Source organism: Chaetodon auriga, chromosome 2 (genome assembly GCF_051107435.1).
Source record: "Chaetodon auriga isolate fChaAug3 chromosome 2, fChaAug3.hap1, whole genome shotgun sequence".
NCBI classification, from domain to species: domain Eukaryota; kingdom Metazoa; phylum Chordata; class Actinopteri; order Chaetodontiformes; family Chaetodontidae; genus Chaetodon; species Chaetodon auriga.
The window spans coordinates 23,080,051-23,093,446 of NC_135075.1; the positions used below are offsets into that span (position 1 = coordinate 23,080,051).

The 13,396-nt window shown below is 41.8% G+C and overlaps 1 protein-coding gene across 6 annotated transcripts in view; it reads left to right on the forward strand.

The window, feature by feature from the left end:
* Positions 1 to 13,396, forward strand: part of slc12a5a (solute carrier family 12 member 5a) — a 146,670-nt gene that overhangs the window by 106,904 nt on the left and 26,370 nt on the right. For all 6 annotated transcript variants that reach the window (XR_013077730.1, XR_013077729.1, XM_076741525.1 and 3 more), the window contains exon 4: positions 9,610 to 9,756. Coding sequence is in view for 4 of the 6 variants with exons in the window: in XM_076741525.1 (XP_076597640.1) it covers positions 9,610 to 9,756 (147 nt within the window). In the remaining 2 variants the exon portion in view is untranslated. The remainder of the gene's footprint in view (positions 1 to 9,609; positions 9,757 to 13,396) is intronic.

Below are 13,396 nucleotides of genomic sequence, written 5' to 3' on the forward strand. Positions count from 1 at the left end.
TGATTAATGTCAATTCATGTTATATATTACAGGCAGGGAGCCCATGCATTCACAGCCGTTCACCTCATTATTGAATAATCGTTTAGTGCGTAGAATGGAAAAAAAAACTGTGAAACAAGATGTTCCTCAGGATCAAAGATGATTTCAGACGTCTTGTTTTATTCAAGCAAAAGTCCAAAAATCAAAGATATTCAATTTAAGGTTGTATAAGATGTAGAAAGGCAGCAGATTTTCTCACCTGACAAGTTGTAACTAGTGAATTTTGGACATTTCTGCAAAAAAGTTGCAAATTATTTTTCCATCCATCAACACATGGATTAATTGATTAATTAATGGTTTCAGCTCTGCTGCACTGAGGTCCCATTGAAGACAGTCCTAATATCTTATTTTAGCTTGTAAATACTTATTTTTTCTTATCCAAGATGAATAGTCTTGTCAAGCCCCATTTGCATAACATTTTCAAACTTAATTGAGCTCAATTAAAAAAGCAAATAATCCACCTTTGAGAACTTTTATCCTGAAGTTATTTTTAAAGTCTTTTTATAGTTTTAAGTTTCATAGTGGCTCTGTGCGCCTTTTGCTCGACACTGTCAAATTTCCTTTGATCAGACACTATTTTGCTTAGTTGTAGGCGAGTTTGTGCAGTGCAGAACAAGTTTTCGGCTCACCTGTCCTACTTATATCCAAGCCGGGTTACTGCTGACCTGAATTTCCAAGAGCGAGAGATTGAGTGTAGCTACTATTCAGCAGCACGTGTGCATTAGTGGATAAGGAGCCTTTTAGCCTTGACTGTGATAGCGCGGCTAAATAGAGGTTTCACAACTGGTGGGAACACATGAGGCTTTGTGGAGTCTTTTAACCTAGAATATTCTAGTAACACATGTAGATGCTGTTTCGAGGTGGTGAGTCTTCAGCACCACAGAGGACGTTCACAGTCAGTGTTTTACAGATAACCAGTGGATAACGCTTTCACACACACACGCACACACACACACACACACACACACACACACACACACGCATGCGGCGTTGACCGCTGAGTGACTGGTTCATCCGCAGCCGGTCAGGGAGGCTGATGTTCACTGGCCTCTCCTCTCGCTGTCTGTTTAATAATTCAGCACACCTGAGCAGAAACACATTTGCCCTATCAGCTCCTGTTTGGCCAGCAGAGCGTGGAGATGGCGTTACAAGCTCCCAGTCTGCCTCCCTCACTGTCATTAGCCTCCTCTCCCTCCCTCCCTCCCTCCGTCTCACCTGCTCCACTTCATGTCTCTGTTTCTGCCTAATAAAACTCAAAGTGTGCACACAGCTCTCCTCCCTCCTTCTCTCTTCTCTTCTCCTCTTTTGTTTCCTTCTCTCTTCTCCTGCCAATTCCTCTTTTCTGCTTCTTCCTCTCCTTTTCTTTCCACTTCTCTCCCCTCCTGCTCTTCCTGTCCTCCTTCCTCTCTCCTCTTCTGCTCCTTCTCCCCTCTGTTTCTTCCTCTCCTTCCTTTTCTCTCGTCTTTCTCCCTCTTCTCCTTCTCCTCTCCACTCCTCTCCTTTCTCCTCTTCTCCTCTCCTCTCATCTCTTGTCTTGTTTCCAAGAAGACTGTTTTACATATTTTGTGTTACTTTGGTGTATTAACATTTGACTAATGAATTAATTATAATATGTATTGATGAAGTCTTGGTGGAGGTCTGTTGCTCCACTGCAGAAAACGGAGACAAACATTTGACGATGCTGAATTCGACGATGTGATCCTACAGTAATCTTTGCACGTTGCTATCCGCTGGCCTAAAGACAGATGAACCTCTGCTAAGAAATGAATAAACATTGCACCACAGAACCAGAGGGCTTTCTCGTGTGCTGTAGATTCTGGTGCTGCTGGAGAGCATACAAAAAAAAATCCTGTAAGAAGTGATTTAAAAGATGACACTGGTTTTGCCAGCCTAAGCAGGTTGGCAGGGTGTCCCAGAGCCTGAAGGCCTGGACGTTTCCTTTCCTCTCTCCTTTCAGATGTATGAAGTCTCCACACATTCCTCCCCCTGCTCCTCGTTCCTCTTTCATTTTCTGTCCCCTGCAGCAAGCCAAGGATATGAGGTTACTCTCACCTTCCCTTTTTAACTCGTCTCCAAACTGAAACGTCTCGCAGAGAGAGAGCTGCCTCTGCTAGCCTCAGACATTCAGGAGGTGTCCATAGGTGTGTTGAAATAAGACTGTGGGGGTATGAGAGAAGAGAAGGAAAACAGTGATCAATACAGCATGTGCTAGAGAACAGACAGTGTGAAAGTCCAGTGTCAAAGTAGTAATAGCAAGTAGATTTTAGAGAGGAAGTGCTTTGGAAAACTAGGCTGTCCTGACTCATATGAGTGTTTTGTGATGTGCCACCTCTGTGATAAAGGTTTGCTTAAGTTATGGCTACTAGAAGTCATTGGTTAAGGTCAGGAAATCATTGCTGTAAAGGTTAAAATACACAGTTTATCCCTCACCATACCATGACCATATCTCAGGCACAGATAGTGTAGAAAGCAAGAATTAAAGAATCTTTGTTTCCATTTTGTGCTTCTACATGCTTCTACTGTTCAGGGCAAATATTGTACTTTTTGCTCCACTGCGTTTATTTTGATATCTTTACCTTGCAGATTCAGAGTAATAATACCAAAAATACTCCACCAATAAATGTGTTATTGTTATTATCATATCACAAGCTAATCAGCAGCGATTAAAATGACGAGCCCCACCCTTATCAGCTGCAGCATTACTGTGATGTACATATTAATGTATTAATTGAGGAGTACTTTTACTTTTGGTACTTAAAGTAAAGTTTGAAATAATTTTGTGCTTTAACTTACATAAAATTCTGATGCAGGACTTTTATATTTCTACTCTGTGGTATTGATACTTTTACTTTGGTAGAAGACCTGAGTGCTTCATGTGAATAAAGTGCTCCTGATGGATTTGGAGGCTGGAGAGACGCAGCCTGGTGAGAGGCTAGTGGTAAGTGGTAGGGCAGCAGGAGCCAGTGAATCTGAAGTAGGTGCCGCAGAAGATGCACTGAAAGGTCCTGCTGTGCGTCTAACACACCTGAGCCATCCATTCAGTGGGCTGACTGCACTTCCCAGGGGGTCGGGGGGCAGCTGTTCCTTCCTAGTTCAGTGGTGCCACGCTGGCCTACCTGTGGCTCTGCAGCAGTCAGCGCTGCCTTTGCTCGCGGTGGCCCGCTCTCCGGGGAAATCATCACTCTGCTGGCTCCCAGCCCATTAAACAGACATTCATTCTGCCTGTGTGTGTGTCTATCAGAGCAGACGCTGGTCGGGACTGCAATCCCCATCCACAAATGAACAAATGAAACACCAATTGAATGAAAATAGAAAAGCGGCATTTTCATTAAACGGAAAGCCTTTTTCCCCCAACAGGGACATTGATTCAATGCATGCACAAGTGTTTCATCTGCTTTGGGCTATTTCTCAATATAAAGTCATTAGAAGTATCCATTAGTTTGCCAGATTTTTTTCGTTTTGGTGGCTGTTTACCAAACCCACAGAGGTGTTTTATCATGTTCAGGTTCTCAGACTCAGTGTAAGCCCTCTCACTATCTATTATCTGTGTCTGTACATCTTATGTAACACCCAGGATTTCTAGCAAACACCGTGTTTCAAAGCCCGCCTATTGTTGAATCTGGATTATAATTTAACACTCTGCTGTGAGCTGCTGCACACACTCATACGGCGGCCAACATACGAGGTCTGCCTGATTGTGGTTCTCCATTGTGTGGGAGAGCAGGCGGGGAAAATGACATTTTGCAGTCTGGAGAGGGTTGTTGCCTACTTTGGTTATGTTGCTCTCCTGTGGAGTGTTGTGGGGCATAAACACCTTTTTTGTTGTAATACTGAACAGTATTTACACACCTTTTAGGGCAGATTAGTATAATCTGTAATCATTATTTTCTGTTGCTCTGTGCTTTTTAACCTGCCTTCCTCTAAGTCTACAGAAACGTATGAAAACCATTAGAGGACAGAGGCAGCACTTTATTTTTTACAGTAGTGTTTAAGCTTTTTTGACAAACTGTTCAGCCAAGATGTTATCTTTTTTTGGATGCTGCCGTCTAACCTCACTGTGCTATTTGAATTTACAAAGCCGTACTTTTTTTTTTTCTTATCTGTTTCTGATAAAATCAGCAGTTCAGGAAGTTGGTATCATGGTTGCAACTATTTGTCAGACAACTCTCTTTTCTGTTTTGATCTGTTTGAAGTGATTACTGCAAAAGATTTGGCTGAATAAAACAGGCTGTAAAATATGTGTCCACCTTTTTGACTTCAAACACCTCAAAACAAAGTCATTGAAGTTTCAGAAATCCATTTTAATTAGAGTCACCCACCTTGAAAGGACTTTTCACTTTCATCCTCTTGAGGGTGTTGTGTCTGCTGTTGTTCATTACAGTATGTAAATGCACACAGGTTTTCCTCTAATAACTCACTTGTTATTACACACTGACCTCAGAACACTTTCTGCTGCAGCAGCAGTTTTGGGTCTAACCACAAAGTGCTGATGGCGGGGGTACCTTTCTACCTGCAGCAACAGACTGCTAATGTACATTACACGCCAAGTCCCTGAAGGACCTGTCAGTGGAAACTCAGTCTTTTTAATTACAGCATTGCTACTGGGTGGTCTGGGAGTCATGAAAAGATAAGAACTTGGAGGTAAAAGAGACGACGTCGCGCTTTGTCAGTTTTCAGAAGAGCTGAGACAAATTAAATTACCCATCAAGTTTTTCAAGTAAACTATTGTTCTTATAGTTATTTACTGTAAATGGGGGTTAAAATCTGTCTCCCTTTCTCCCTCATGGAAATTCTCTGTTTACACTGTTTGGGTAAATTGATTTTACACCTTTGATTGTCAGACTAACCTTAAATGAACTGACGAAATACAGCCAGATAGTGACACTTCACATGGTACCGTGGGTGCACAGAGAGCAAAAATATTCCACTAAATGTAAACATCGCTCAGATAATACAAATGTAGTTTTTAAGGTGGAATCCCATTCACCGTTTCAGCATTAAAAAAAAAACAAACTTTATTAAGACCCTTGACAAGCGGATGATGAACAATCCTCTCCGCCACACACTGAAGGGCACAGTCACAGTGAGTCACAATCTGATTTGCATAGCTTAGACAACAGACAAACTGTGCAAATCATTATCATATAGTGAGGGAGGTGACAGAGATGGACGAGGTTTGTTCTCCCGTGGAGGCCGTGATGTGGATCTTTGATTAAAGCACAGTGAGGCTGAAGGTTGAGAGATTCCCCGCTGAGAGGATTAAGTTGTAGAAGAGGCAAGGTGATAGGTTTCATGTCGGCTCTCCGGAGGAGAAGCTATGCACACGTGGTAATGCAGTGTCACAAAAAAAAAAAAAAAAAAAAAAAAAAATCTGTAGCTGACAGACCACTAAAAACATTTAAAGCCTTCAGAGTAAGTAAAGAAAAACTACAATTACACAATTACAATAGGAATAATCAGCTGTGTGGGAAACGAAGAGGCAGTATCTGGTGTATTAGAGCTGTTACTGCACATGTGATGACTGAGAACTTCAACCTATAAACTGTATCTGATCAGAGGGAAGGATGCTGTGTTTCCCACAGAATTACCCAATGCAAATACTCTAATTGCCAAGTACTTTGTGACAAATAGCTGAACAGCATATACAGCTCAATTGCTTCACTAAAATAACTGAGTCTTTTGTCCTTTTTGGCTGCTCCAAGCACCACAACAAAATCAACATGCATCAAAATCCAAGTGACAGCTGGCCTGATCGGGGTTTGTCTTCTGCAAATGATGGCTCACTTGACCACAGTTATCCTTACTAGCTAGCTTACTAGGCTCCTTTCTGCTTGCTAATAACTTGGTTGAGGAGTTGGGTCTCTGAGACTGACAGTGTTAAGAACATGGATAGACTTACATATCAGGGTTAACTTGAATGCATCAGTTTTAGACATTTTGCAGAGGTGTAGCTGTTCATAGACAGAGTCAGCTTTCGGTGTGGTTTGCCAGCTGAAAATGTGTGACAAAGAGCTAAGCAATGATTTTACTCACCACCTTGATGAGGTTGTGGAAATGCACGAACAAAGGCAGGGAAGAAGAACACTGCTGGCATGTTAGCATAAATGGAAACAATGCAGGTTTCAAACCTATAAAAAAAGGTCTGCTTTGCAAATTTGTTAACAGTGCAGATCAGTCAAAATGTGGATTATATAGTTTGCTTATAATCAAGCTGAAGGTGTGAGAAAAGACGCATTGTATTTTATTTACATTTTTGAATTAGGTCTGGTGCCTGGTCCGATCTTTTTTCATCACTGTTTCTCTCTCAGAAGGTGCACATGCATATGACAAGTTGCCTGCAGACATAATGATGGGACACAGTATGTGATGCAGTGTATGTGCACATAACAGATATGATATATGATATGACATGACATGATGATATGATGTGATATGATATGATTTGACATGTTTAAAGCCATTTTCTGCTCTTCACAACCAGGGTTGCAAAGTGATAAGCTCGCTAATTACAGTTCCAAGTGTGAGCTGTTGCTCTGCTGTTTATCTAAAGGAAATTAGAAGATGATTATATTTGCGAGACCTGTTTGGACTTGCTCTCTCTGTGTCTCTCTCTCCTGCTCTTGCTCTCTCGTCTCCTCTCTGCAAACAGTGCATTATTAATGCTGGAAAGCGAGCCTCTCCAAACAAATCACATACTGTAGCTTCACACACAATATTATTCATTTGATGTCAGCCACTTGTCAGGATGATTTGATTAAAAGTCTGGTTTATGAATTCAGCATCTGCTGTCGCTTCCCGCTGCAGGGCTTTTTTATGAAATCCTCCATCTTGTGTAGTGTCCATCCTTTTACAGGAAGATTTAATAACCACTTTTGAAGAAATATATTAGTAGCCAACACTGATAACCAAGTGGTTTTTAAGATACTTCCCAAAGCACATCATTACGTATTTCATGACGCATTTTGGAGACACAAGACGAAAGATAGCAGATGATGTTGACAGATATTTGAGAGATTCAAGAGTCTGATAATGATGAATTTGCCAAGTGTCTTTTTTCACACACAGTAAACACAGAATGAAAAGAAAGGACCCCTTAAATTTGGTTGTTGGAGAACTGTGACCACGAGTCATGTGACACTGTTTCTAAATGATCTCAAACATATTTTGGTATTTCTGGACTCGAGCTTTGATGACAAAATGTATCTGCAATGTGTTAACATGAGCTGATCTGTATATGAATTCATCAGTCTGGCACTAAATGACCACAATGCGTTTTTTGAAGGTCTAACAAAGGTGTTGAATGCATTTCCTCATAAAAAAAATTGGCAATCAATCATCTTATTCACTACTATACTGTATAATACACACCTGCACCAACGTTAGTTAATGTTAATGTTTATGTGTCTCTTATAAAACTTTGTTTCTTATCATAGTGATCATTGTTATTCTCACTTTTTTGCTCCAGTTAACTCTTGCATTGTGCAGATTTTCAAATGCAAAACAGGCAGATACAATGTGATTAAACAGAAAAGAGGTGATGACACTCATTGCCAGCCGATGACACAAGTGTTAGAAGCTTTTACTGTCTTGTCTACAGATGGTGCATTCGGCTCGTCTGTATTTGTAGCTGTGAACTGCTGCTGCTGCTGTTAATTATCTCAAACTGCTGGCTGTGCATCAGGATGGTTATTGGCTGGGCCTTTTCTTGGATGTTTTGCATCAATAACATCACGTGTTCTTGTTTGGGGAAAGGTTATTTGATTTGGGCCATAGAGCCCCAGGGTTTTACATCGAGCCAATTTATCTGATTTGTCTTGTCTGTTGGATTTTCATCCATGCAAGACACGACTCAGAATATGTGAAGTTATGTGATTTAGCAGTCCGGCAGAATATGTGATCCCATCCTGAAAAAGGATTAGTGTGTGGTAGACAGAGCTAGAACAAATGAATAGTAATGCAGGTTGTTGTCTTTATTTTGCTCAAATTGCTCATGTGAGATGAATTACTGTTGTCCTGGTCCATTTTGTTTGCAATCAGAGGAATCTGCACCTCTTTGTGACAAATCCTCACTTGTGGTAAGATCTTAACCGACAGCTGATCAGCCCTCTCTTCATCCTGTTTGAGGTGCAGCAGAGCAGGTTGAGTTTTCTATGATGTAATGACGTGACAGTTAAGGTCTGCACTCTCACTTGGTAAAATGGGTCATCGCTGGTTGTCGGCATGATTACCCTTCATTGGCCAAGCTGTCCTTGAGCAGGAAATGAATATTTCTCTATTATGTACAGGGTCAGCTGATGCGTCCTTCAGATTTAATACATGCCATCACGCTGGTGCAGACGCACACACACACACACAGGCACGTGCACGCACATTCATGTACTATACACAAACAAATAGGTGCATACACACACACACAAGCACACATCAGGAACATCCTAAAAAACCTTCAGGAAAAGAAACTTGCTATTAATCAATCTGAAGTGCCACAAAATACATCTTCAGTGTCAGTAATTGCCTTGAATGGAACGGCCTTGAAACTGATTTTCATTCTGTATAAGGACGTAGAGAGCAGCTCTGTCTTTGTCCACTGATCCACACGAGGGACAGCACTGCAGCAAAGCCAACTCCAAGAAATCCACTGCAAGGAGCCTGTAAAGAAATAACAGAATAATCCGTCCGTCCATTGAAGAGGTTGGTCCCCTGGCTGCCTCCTGATCTCAAAGTTTTCTTTGTTTGCTCGACTTGAAGTAATTATTGTTCTGGAAATCAACAAAGGATTTACAAAAGGCAATGGGGGAAATCCTTAAATTAGAAAACGGCGATTAAAAGGTGCAATTTGGCCAAGATGGAACAACTGAGCCTTTTATCTTTTAAATACTTGGAGGGTTAAAATGCATGTTAAGCTAATAGTAACAAGCAACAGTGAGAGAAACAAAGAAAGAATCTGTTAACTGACATAATGGAAAACATGGTTACAATAAAAAGGAATGAACACAGACAATAATGTGGCAACAGCAGCTATTTCAACTCAAAGCACCATATGACAATTACAAATTGGGCCTTTGAAAGTGGCAATCTGTGAAGTCCTACAAGTAAATGTCTGTTTTGCCTTAATGGCGGCATGACCATCTGTAGTGTCTTTTCATTGTGTTCTGTTTTATGTGCGTGACCCTCGGAGAAAAAAGGCAACACACAGAAACTATGGCAAATTTGCACCCTGTGACTCCCAGCATGCACGGCTGCTGTGTTGACTTTCATTGATTCACAGAGACGCCGAAAGTGAAGCAGGAGTCACTCAGCGACACTGCACATCTGGCGTGTCAGGCGAATAAGCAAGTGATACTTAGCTAAGCGTTTACCTCCTGTAGTGTGACGGCTGTCACAGGTTCAAAATTAAAACTGAATCTTCATCAATAAACTCCTCAAAAGTACAAGAAAAAAGACCAAATAACAAGTCATGTCAGGGAAGAACACAACAGTCCTAACCACTTAATTTGTTGCAGACAAAGCTCATTAATCAACCTTATTAGTCCAAGAGTTTGAATAACGTCTCCCCTCGTCCTCTTCCAGGCCCCCCAGCTCGGCACTCTGATGGGCGTCTATCTGCCGTGCATCCAGAACATCTTCGGAGTGATCCTCTTCCTCAGGATGACCTGGTTGGTGGGAATCGGAGGAGTCATTGGGACTTTCATCATTGTCTTCATGTGCTGTGCCACCGTGAGTGTGTTACCTACTTTTCTATCCGCCCTTCGGTGGCGAGGGGGGGAGGTAGCAGGCTGACCTGGTTTATCCTGAAATCAGACGCTCGCACATTTCCAAAGTGTCATTAAAGAGTGACCTTAAACTGGAGAGAAGTGTATAACAGCGTACATGGCAGCAGAGCAGCTAATGAGCTGTGCAGTAGTAAAAGATGCCAGATGTTCACCATTATTACCGTCAGTGGAGATTAAAGAATCGAAGGAGCTGCCGGGCCTAGATTAAGAGAAGGGTCGGCTACTTTACCATCATACTGCTGCTGTCATTTAACACTGCATCTCTGGCTGTTTTACGCCATTGTGGCAGATCAACAAGCAGCATTTTTATCTGACTTTTGCATGAATGTGATTAAGTACCTTGACTTATCAGACATTTAACCAGAAGATTTTCTGCATCATGAAGTTTATGCGCTGACATATGGATGTATAAAATGACATTTGACACCCCGTCCCTCCTGGGATGAAGTCTTGGCCATAATTCTCATCTCTCCCACCTCCTCTGTGTCCAAAAACACCTCAACACAAACGCCGTCACCCCTGATTAGTCTGTTCATCTTCCTCCTGTCTGAAGCTGAGACTCATAAACTCTCTGTCAGAGTCTCTAAATGAAAACTGGAAATAATTCAGTCGACACACTCAACTCTGGTCCTCCTGTAAGGTCTTTTTTTCTTCTTTCTTCATATTACACACAGTCTATAACCTTTCATTATTAATTCATCATAATCAGCAGATTTAATCCCAAACAATTCATATTGTATAGATTTTCTCTATTTTTGTTACAGTCAACAAATCTCATGACAGGATCAAAACCAGCCTGGAGAGAGTCTGTCTGCTGCCACAAGCTCATTCATCCCCACTGAAGATGTAAATCTTGAGAAATTGGTCACGATTTTGTAATTAAAAGCTGAGTAATTTCCTTAAAGCATCTGGCACTGTGCTTCTCAGCAAACGCTACTACTTTATTTATGATGTATCTTGTTGCTCTTCCCACTCGTTCTGTATAAAGCACTTTATGAACACACTTTTTTTTTTAATTTAAGTGTTTTTTAAAGTATGTCACATCAAACAGGCACATTTTAGGTTCAGGCCTCTTCTGTGCAAACTTAAGCACAACTCTTTAACTGCACTCCTCTCGTTTATGGACTAAATGTGATGTCACCCAGTGCCTCAGCTTTGCAGGTGCCCCACTGGCTGATATGTGTGTGGATGTATATGATTGGTTGTTTTTTAAATGTTGTTTGTAATGTGCACACTGGTCTAAATGAATTTATTCTTTATACTAGTGTTGCTGGAGTTTTGACCTCAGCTAATGCTGCTCAACAGGAGTAAATGGTGCGTATGTCAGAGACTATATTCAGCTGCTCGAGCGCATTTACGACAGCAGGACGGCGCCTCAGAATAAACTTCAGTGCACGTTTTCATAATAATGAAGGAACATGTCACCCAGTGCAACAGTGTGGCTCAGTTACGTGTTTTTAATGGTTTTTGGACGCTAGTGGAGGTCTACAGCACAGAGGAGTAACATAAATCAAGCTTTGACTACACAGACAATATTTGTGAGAAGGATCATTTCATTGTTGGTTTCAGTCTTTTGATGTGACCTGTTTATCCACACACACACACACACACACACACACACACACACACACACACACACACACACACACACAGACATATGATTGCAAAACATACAGTTAAAACCCCGTCAGCATCAGCAACAGAATTTACAGTCATGCTGTTTTCTGCCTTTCATTTTAAACATAGATTTCTGCACAAGTTTCCTCCTCACTGTTTGAGAAGTGGACCAATGTGTGACTGCACTGCAGCCTCTTGGCACAGTAACATTTCAGAGTTTTAGTTTAGTTTGAACATGCTGGCCATTGGTGGACTGTGATGTTGCTGGAACTGCAGACAGATGACATAAACCATGAAGGCTATCTTAAGAGATTTTAAAGATTCATCATTGAAGCGCAGTCAATCCGAAAAAGAACAAAATGGATGATGACACACTGTGATGTTCCCTGGTTCCCATTAATGTTAGTGCCACAGAGCTGTCATGTGTCGGAGTTGGACTGACACCGTGTCGTGGCCTTGAGACTCGAATTACAAAAGACAGTGTCCCACAGGATTGGCAGCGCTGCCGTCAGTGAGCTGAGTGGCCACTGCAAGCTGATTGTGTTTGACTTGTTTGATGCATTTGATTGTCAGCGAACATATAATGTGGCTCCTCGCTGCATGCCTTACATCTTACCTATTCAGGAGAAAGGAGTTATTATGCGTGTTTATGCTGCTGTGCAGGGCAGTTTAATTCAAACTGCACAGTCTGTCAGCCTGTCAGGGTTGTGTATCTGTCCTCTGGTTCGCAGTGTGCGTTGTGGCAGGACTGTATGTTGGCATGTCTGTGTGTTTGTGCAGCCTAGATTCTCCTCTAGCACAGAGTGTATTTATAGAACAACCCCCTCAAATCCCAACCATTGCAAAGTTGCCTGCGCAGACACACAGGCAATATGCTTCCCAATCATGTTTCTCTGTGACAGTGTAGAGAGGGCTTTGAAGCAGCGTACTGAAGGAGAACACTGTGTTTTTTAATGGTTTTGTTTTGACTGTTAGAAAACTGGTATGACATCTAATTGCAGTATATGCATTTATTTTGAAATTGTTTGAGTCTGTTGAGGATGAATGTAAAAACATTTCAATTTCAGTATAATTGTTATAATTTCTAAAAGAGGGGATGTTCTGTGGATGCTCCAGAGAAATGGTGGTGCTCAGTTTTATAGTAAAAAAAAAAAAAAAAAAAAATGTGCAGTGTATAAGAAAAAATTTGGGAAAAAAAGCCTTAAAGATCAAAGCAGGTTCAGGCTCAGTTCGACAGGAAGTCATGCAAACACGCAAACGCAGAAAGTGCCAAATGTCTTCTGCCTGCACGCACACTAAAACCTCTTTACATGTCATATACTGGTACATGTACATGCATCCTGTTCCTCCCTCCTTCTCACGCTCATTTTTCTCACCATTTCTATTTTTCTCTCTCTCCCTCTCTCTCTCACACACACACACACACACACACTCACACACACATATTCTTATCAGTCACACCATGCTCATTGCAGAGCCCCGGGGCGATAAGCCTGAGCGTGAACGGTGTGTGAGAAACCCCCACCTCTCTCCTCCTGAGCTCCTTATGTAACACATAACCACCCAGCCCTCCAGTGGTTGGCAGCAACACACCACACGAGTGCGTGCGTGCGTATGTGTGTGTGTGTGTGTGTGTGTGTGTGTGTGTGTGTGTGTGTGTGTGTGTGTGTGTAAAATACATGTATACAAGGATCCTCATCTTAGCGAAATCCACAGGGCCTGAAGTGGGAAGGAATCACGCGTGCTGTAATATCCAGCGTGACCCCATGTTTTATTCACGTGAATGCATGATGGGATTTCACTGACGGAGCACTTTTCATTAGATGCTCAATCACAACAGCACACATCTGTCCAACACACCGTTATTTTTCCACCGTGCAGCATTTTGACAGAACATTAACGAGCCCGCAAACATTCTGGGAATCGTTATTATATGAGGAATGTGCCTCCATGTGGAACAGCTCCGA